The sequence below is a fragment of the Cenococcum geophilum genome (genome assembly GCF_001692895.1).
Source record: "Cenococcum geophilum 1.58 unplaced genomic scaffold K441scaffold_20, whole genome shotgun sequence".
In the NCBI taxonomy this organism is placed as follows: Eukaryota; Fungi; Ascomycota; class Dothideomycetes; order Gloniales; family Gloniaceae; genus Cenococcum; species Cenococcum geophilum.
The window spans coordinates 984,250-992,105 of NW_027137578.1; the positions used below are offsets into that span (position 1 = coordinate 984,250).

Sequence of the window (7,856 nt, forward strand, 5' to 3'; positions counted from 1 at the left end):
AGTCCTTATTTATAACCATTGACTGCACCATACTTCCTAAATTAACTCATAGAAACAGCTAAAATCTACTAAAAAGCTTCGTTAAAAAGCTTTATATAGCTTTAAATCTATTCCGGAATAAAGCAATTAATCTGGAATAAAGCAGCTTAAAGCGATACACGATTTGTTCCTCTTTGAGGACGATCTGTTCCGGAATAAGGCAGAAATATTCCGGAATAAGCCGTGTACCGGTATTGGGCAGAACAAGGGTCCGGTTAGCGAGACCGGTTTGGAGTCTCCAGATTGGCGAGATAAGCTTCAGTGGTATAGATAAGCTTCACTAAACACGCGGGGGGTAGCCTGGCAGGCTCGGCGCTCCGTAGTAGCTGCACAGCATATTTTGGCGCAACGCTTCCCATGATGGAGTAGCTCTCGACAAAAAGCACTCAACGGCCTCCTCGTGGGCTGCTCGTGGGCTGAGGCTTGCCTACTGGAGGCCTAGGCCTTTCCGCAACGCCAACGATAAGCTAATGCGTCTTCCTATTCGCGTTCCAGCGAAGTATCCTTATCGTCAAATCTTTAATTCATCTCACATAATCTCTTACACGGTCTGCTAGAGACTCATGATGCCAACTGGCGCCTTCAATCGTCAAATTGCTATACTTTCCCGCCTTACCCCCATCCTCAAATTGGCGTTCGCTACCGCTTGCTCTGTCGAGACAGCTCTAGAGCTGCAAGCTCTGTATATAATGTCGCATAAGGTCTTCTTTCTCCTACTTAAGCCTCCCTAATAGCAAGCGCGGCACCCCTCATCTGAAATCCCTACCTCTCTTTCTCCTCCCAGCCGAAAAATGTCGACTCCGTGGCTGGACACCGGCGACAACGCCTGGCAGCTCACCGCAGCCTCTCTCGTCGCTCTCCAATCCGTCCCGGGCCTTGTCGTGCTCTACGCCGGCTGGGTCAAACACAAATGGGCCATCAACTCGGCCTTCATGGCCTTCTACGCCTTCTGTATGGTCCTCATTTGCTGGGTTGTATTTGCCTACAAAGCGGCATTTGGTGAATACATGTTGCCTTTCGTTGGAGTCCCAGGAACTGCTCTTGGGATAAACTACCAGTTAAAGCAATCCACCCTGCCATCAGCAGCCCTAATTCAGAACTTCCCGCAGGCAACAATGATATACTTCCAATTTGTCTTCGCTGCCATTACCTTGGTCCTCGTCGCAGGTAGCTATCTCTGCCGCATGAACTTCTTCGCCTGGATGATTTTTGTCCCGCTGTGGCTGACTTTGTCCTACACCGTCGGGGCCTACAGTCTATGGGGCGGTGGATTCCTATTCAAGCTCGGCGTCATCGACTATTCCGGCGGCTATGTTATTCACCTTTCATCTGGCACTGCAGGCTTTGTAGGTGCGTACTGGATTGGTCCTCGAATTCGGGAAGACCTTGAAGATAACACACCAAACAACATTCTCGTCATGCTTGTAGGGGCCGGTATTCTTTGGATTGGCTGGAATGGCTTCAATGGAGGTGATCCATATGCCGCTAGTGCCGATGCAGGCGTCGCCGTCCTTAACACGAATATCTGCACGGCTTTGAGCTCCCTGATTTGGGTCGGGTGCGATCTAGCATACTACAAACGTCCTTCGGTCATCGGCGCCATCCAGGGCATGATCACGGGCCTCGTGGCCATTACGCCTGCTGCCGGTGTTGTCGCAGGCTGGGGCGCTGTTTGCTTGGCTGTTGGTAGCGGCACTATCCCTTGGTTCTTCCTTAATATTGCGGGTCGGAAGTGGGCGTTCTTCCAGGCTGTCGACGACACGCTCGATGTCTTCCATACACACTTCGTCGGCGCCATTGTCGGAGGCTTCGGAACAGGTTTGTTTGCCACTGTGGAGGGCTGTGCGGCTTTCGGAATCGCGAACCCGGGCGGTGCGGTCGCAGGCAACGGACGCCAAGTGTGGGTGCAGATCGTGGGCGCGTTGTTCATCATTGGGTGGAACGCGTTCTGGACGACGGCGATCATGCTGTTCATCAAATACGTCCTACGCGTTCCCCTGCGCATGTCGGACGCGGACCTGCTGATTGGCGATTATGCCATCCATGGCGAGGAACCATACACATTTGCACACTATAATCGGCTCTTGCTGGCACCAAGGGGCCGCGGAAATGATGGAAGCGGCGAATTGGGTCTTACAGGCATCTTAGAGGGGAGAGATCCCATACCGGATATAAGGAGAGAAGAAGAAGAGAGAGACATGAAGATCGAACAGGACAGGAGTCAGAGCATGCGACTCAAGAGGTTGAATGAGGGTGGGGTCGCGAAGGTGGATTGAGATAAGAGACAGGACGGTGGAAGTAGATGAGAGAGCATTTTTGCGATTGAGTGGTATTGCTGCGCTGAAGACCAACAAGTTGTTTGTACTGATCTTGTGTATAGATGTGTAGTTACAATCTGACTGGATGAGAGAAGTTGCTTCCATTGCATATTACAGAATCCTGCCGTTACCGCCCCTCGGTGCAGAGTTTGATTTCGCGGAAACGGAGCCAGGGTGACTTCTCGGGGAATCCGTGCTCACAGACATGTGAAGACACGCTCGAATATTATCGACTGTCACCTCTTATGCTGGTACGAACGTGCCCATACTCTGCGATTGTCGCAGTGTTATATCAGGATGTTGCCAGAACAAACGTTCGGTCTCTTGGGTATTTGCTCACCAACAGATCTCGTTGATGTAGATGATGCTTGAAGATGTTGCTAAATCAAGGCGAGAGGGTAATTGGGTGGGCACGGCAGCCGCCCCTGCAAATGCAGTACCACCATCTCAGAATACGACCATGACACGCAAGGGCTGCAAGGTTCCCGATCCCAGAGCCGCGTACCCCTCATCAATGTAAATTTTCCTCTTCTCGCTCTTTGCTCTCGTACCCCTGTCCTCTCATCCAATTTCACACAGAGATGTTTGTTCCCATGTTTTTGGCTCTTGTATTATGGCTGGGACTGTTAGCAGTACATGTTCAGGCAATTGATCTAAGTGCCAAGCCTGCATCAGAAAATAGTCGAGACGAAATTGCGAGAAGTTCACTTTTGGAAACTCGCGGTGCTGCATCGAATCACTCATGTTCTCGTGCTGTCCGTAATTCCTTCTCCCTACCTTGCCTTCAATATATTATTTAAGTCAATGCTTATTTGTTCTGTATCACAAGTGTTCGTTACTCGCCGAAAAATTCCCCAGTCAAGTTTACTCCTCGGGCACTTCCCTTTATGCCGCTTTTGAACAGTCGTTCTGGACAATGCAGCAAACAGAAGTTCAGCCACACTGCATCTTCCGTCCTGGAGATGCAACCGATGTCTCCGCTGCAATCCGCACAGTTCGCCAAACGCAATGCACCTTCGCAGTGAGATCCGGTGGCCATGCCGCTTTTGCCGGCGCATCTAACGCTCACAACGGGCTAACCATTGATCTGCGAGGTTTAAATAAAGTGAAGCTGTCGGATGATGACACGATTGCCCATGTAGGTACCGGTAATACCTGGTACGACGTCTACACTGCTCTTCAGCCAAGTAACCTCACAGTCATTGGAGGAAGAGTAGCGGCGATTGGAGTTGGCGGTCTGACTACAGGAGGTCTGTAATAAACCAGGCTATATCCTAGCTCCAATGAACTTACCCGCATCCAGGGGGTATCTCGTTCTTCTCCGGCCTTCATGGCTGGGCGTGTGATAATGTCCGGAACTATGAGGTGTGCTGATTTCCACAACTCCAATAATTCCTTGTGTGATACTTATGCTTCCAGGTGGTTACTGCGAGCGGCGATATCTTACAAGTGAATATCAGCAGTTATCCGGACCTATATTTTGCTCTACGGGGGGGAGGCCCAAACTTCGGCATAGTGACTCGCTTCGATCTCTTCACGTATTCCTTGCCACAAGGCCTCATGTGGGGCGGTTCCCTTGTATATCTGATGAACTACAGTTCATCGATCCTCACCGCATTCACTGAATTCGGTGTTAATGCCCCGAGTGACCCTAACGCTGCTCTCATCGTCGCCTATGCTTACTACAAGGGCCAGTATCTTGTAACCGCAGATCTCGAGTACGCGAAACCCTTGGTTGATCCTGCCATCTTCCATGACTTTAAAGCGGTCCCTTCCCTTCAAGATACCACAGGCATCAAAACTCTAGCAGATATCACTATCGAGTTCAACCAGTCGAATCCAAGTGGCTTCCGAGTGACCTCCTGGACTGCAACATACCAATTAAACTACACTATGGCCTCCTATATCGTTGACATTTTCATTGAGGAGACGAACGTTGTAGCAAACGCCACGGGCATTCTCCCTGCATGTATCCTACAATTTATCACGATAAATCAACTCTCACATATGTCCAAGTATGGTGGCAACGCGCTTGGTCTCTCTACCAATGAACCTCTTATCCTGCTAGAACTTGCGTATATGTGGAAGAGTGCTGCGGATGATGAGAGGATTCTTCAGGCTTGTAAAAATATAGTTGAGAGAACAGTAACAATGAGCAGGGAATGGGGCCTTACTGAGGAGTACTTGTATATGAATTATGCAAGTCAGTTCCAGGACGTCGTGCCGAGCTATGGGAAGGAGAATCATGAAAGATTATTTGAGGTGGCGAGGAAGTACGACCCTGAGGGAGTCTTTCAGAAATTGCAGCCGGGATATTTCAAACTAAATGGGAGTCCAAAGAGGAGATAAACCAAACCAACGCCATCAAGAATATCGTTTTTAACCAGCTCTTTGTTAGAAACTGAGAGCCTCAGCAGTGGGACAATGTCAGTGACTTTTATTTCAAGTTTTCAGTACGAATTAGTAGCCTCTATTTCTATCCACTTCACTATTACAGCAAACTTTCCGGAGCGTCTCCGGGCAGAACCATCCTTTAGAACCATATTACTTAACAATTAGCAAGCTTGCACCGCTAACTTACCTCAGTGGATTCATACTAAGAAATCGCGCTAGTCTCCTTTGCAGTGATCTATTTGGATCGGAGTGGAGCGGATTTGAAGCCGGAATTATCCACCAAATATTCCATTTGAAGCCAGGAGCACCACGGAGCTCCAGTGTAGTTATATACTATTTATAGTAAGTATTGGCACGAATTTAGTGTAGTATTTGAGAGGTAGGAGGTCTGTAAGCGTCAAAAAACATCGTCAAATGGGCTCATTAGATTCCTCACCTTCCTCTATAATATCATCGTCCTTAATAACCACCACCTTACTAACAGCGGCAATAATAATGTATGTATATCCTCTAGAAAGGTTATACGAAGCTGATATTAACTTAGGGCTCTTATCCTCTATAACGCTGCCGCCGCCGCCATTACCCTCGCTACCGCCAACGCTAACCCCATCCTTATTATAGGATAGCAGTAATTAGCTCCCTAGTGTTATAGTCCGCAAAGCTATACATTGCTAGCCATTCTAGGGAGGATTCAGAGTTCGTACGAGGCGCGATCTCCCCTTATTAAATAGCTTTGCACTAGCCTTTGTATATTAACGCCATCCTTATATAATCTTAGGGTTAAGTAGTAGGTAACCCATATACTACGTGTCTTAGTACTTACCTAGGCTACCGCCCGTTCCTATTGTGTTATTAGGTATTTAGGCACTTTAGCAAAATATATAGGAATTATAAATAGCGTAACTATATATCTTGCTACTCTGTATAAGATAAGAATAGAGGAAATAATAGTAGACCTCTACGCTTACTATAAGTAGGGCTTAGTGGCAATAGTAGCGACGGCATAATAGCGGCACCGTTATTAATTAATAATAAGCCTAAAGCTACGGCCTAAAATATAATTATTTTTGCATAAGGTATATATGAACTTTTATTTAGTATATATTAGCATATATTTAGCTATTAGGATTATTAGTAGCACTTATATAAGATTATAGCTTAACATACTATATAAGCTAAGTAGTTATTTTATATAATAAAACTAAAACAGATTAGTATATATATAGATAGTTAAGATAAATACTCTTAAGTAAGAGCCTAGTTCGCTACTACTATTTTAAATATTTTACTCTTTTAAGACTCTTAATATCTATTTATATCCTCTTCTATAAGATTATATAATACGCTGCAAAGAGGGATTATTTTAGTTTATTACTTATTACTAGAATTAATAGAATAATAATAGCTAGTAATAATAGTCGTGGCCATTATATACGCTATTGCTTTTAGTATTACTATTTAATAGTAAAAAGCTTTCTAATCTAACTTAGAGGAATAGTAATATAGTTATTATACTCGCCTTAACTTTAAGGCCGAGTAAACTTATTAAGATCCTTAATAATCTAATTATATAAATTTAATTCTTATTTAGTAGAGGCTTACCTATATAGTAAAACCAAAGGCTAAGCAGAAAGAGTCTTAGGCTTAAAAGCTTATAATTAATAATCCTTTTAAAGTCCTTTAACCCTTTTAAATATAGCTCTCTACTACTTCTTTTCCTAATTTGCTTAAATATACCTTGTATAACGTTTTAGATAAAGAATAATTGCCGTAGTATATAACGGGGATTTATTAGACTTTAGGTAGTATTTATTAAACACCTTCTATCTAATTTAAACCCTTTTGCTAAAGTAGCTATTATTTTTATAGTGTTCCTATTATATAACGTTAAAAAAACTCTTAAAAGTAAAGAATTTTTTTATAAGACTCTACTTAAAATACCTTATAAAAATATCCATTAAAAAGAGTGTTAGGCCGTAGAGACGCACTTACTGTAACCGGCTTAGCGCAGGCAAGGCGTAGGCGAGGCGCCTATAAAATATAGTCGCCCCGTACTAGAGAACAGTAGAATTTAGTTCTATAGTTCTACTTTATTAAGAACTAGATACCTATTGCATTCCGCTACTATTATTACGTTATAACATACCCTTAGGGCCTTGGCGTCCTAACAGTTCTAAATTCTTATCCCTTTTTAGGGGTAGCGGCTAGGTAATCCAGCGGTTTACTAAGGCTGCGACTATATAGCAACAGCCCTCTATTAAAAAGACGACCTATATTTATTAACTATATTACAGCCTATTAACCTAATAGCGAGACACAGGCGTAATATTAGTGTGGTACGTAGTACTAAGTCTAGGAATTGGCTTTAGGATAACGCAGGCAAACCCATATCCTAGATAGAACTAAAAGCCATAGGCAAGGACACTATATAGAAAGAAATATAACGACTAGAGAAAAAAAAGCTATAACTTTTAAAGTAAGGAAAAATATAGTTACTTAGGGAGAAGGTAGAAATGCTAAGACGGCGTTAACGCGGTAAGGCGACATTAACTCCCGTTCCTAACCCAGATCTACTACCTTAAAGTATCCAATTAGAGTACTTAGACAATAGCTTAATATATCTAAATTTTAAACAGAAGGCTATTAATATAATAGGCGCTCTATTAAAACAGGCAGTTAAAATAAAGAAGATCGCTCTATATTACGATGAGACTATATAAGAGTACTAAGACTTTTATAATAGCTTAAAGCTAGCGTTCCGCCTAACGCCTAACGCCTTCGCAAATAAAGATATTAAAGTTGCGTTTACTATATAATATATAAAGGGGACTAATAGAATCCTTTAGCTATAATACGAAAATAATTATCTAGATATATAGTTTACCTAAGAAGAGCTAATAGAATTCCTACTTAACTAGATTAAAAGTCCTATTAATTAAGAACTCTATATAGCCCTAATCTATACTAGGGCAATATAGCGAACTAATTAACTAGTAAATAAGTTTACTATTTACCTAACCTCCTTAGAAGCGTAAATTAACCCTCTTTATAATATAAAGCATTTAATAATATACCTATTTACAAAGCTACGGCTAAAGCTACAGC

At 43.4% G+C, this 7,856-nt stretch overlaps 2 protein-coding genes across 2 annotated transcripts; both read left to right on the forward strand.

Annotated features, from left to right (window-relative positions):
* The first annotated feature begins 398 nt into the window (after positions 1–398).
* On the forward strand, positions 399–2,448 carry K441DRAFT_659573 (ammonium transporter). Its single transcript, XM_067648559.1, has one exon. It carries the CDS (start codon positions 831–833, stop codon positions 2,313–2,315), a length of 1,485 nt encoding a protein of 494 aa, XP_067504207.1. The 5' UTR covers positions 399–830; the 3' UTR covers positions 2,316–2,448.
* Positions 2,449–2,938: 490 nt separating this feature from the next.
* On the forward strand, positions 2,939–4,852 carry K441DRAFT_705463 (FAD binding domain protein; the record flags this gene model as incomplete). The annotated part of the gene is made up of 4 exons (XM_067653601.1): positions 2,939–3,112; positions 3,187–3,607; positions 3,661–3,722; positions 3,777–4,852. The coding sequence occupies 4 exons, from the start codon at positions 2,939–2,941 to the stop codon at positions 4,704–4,706; spliced, it is 1,587 nt and encodes a 528-aa protein (XP_067504208.1). The 3' UTR covers positions 4,707–4,852.
* Between the last annotated feature and the right edge of the window lie 3,004 nt (positions 4,853–7,856).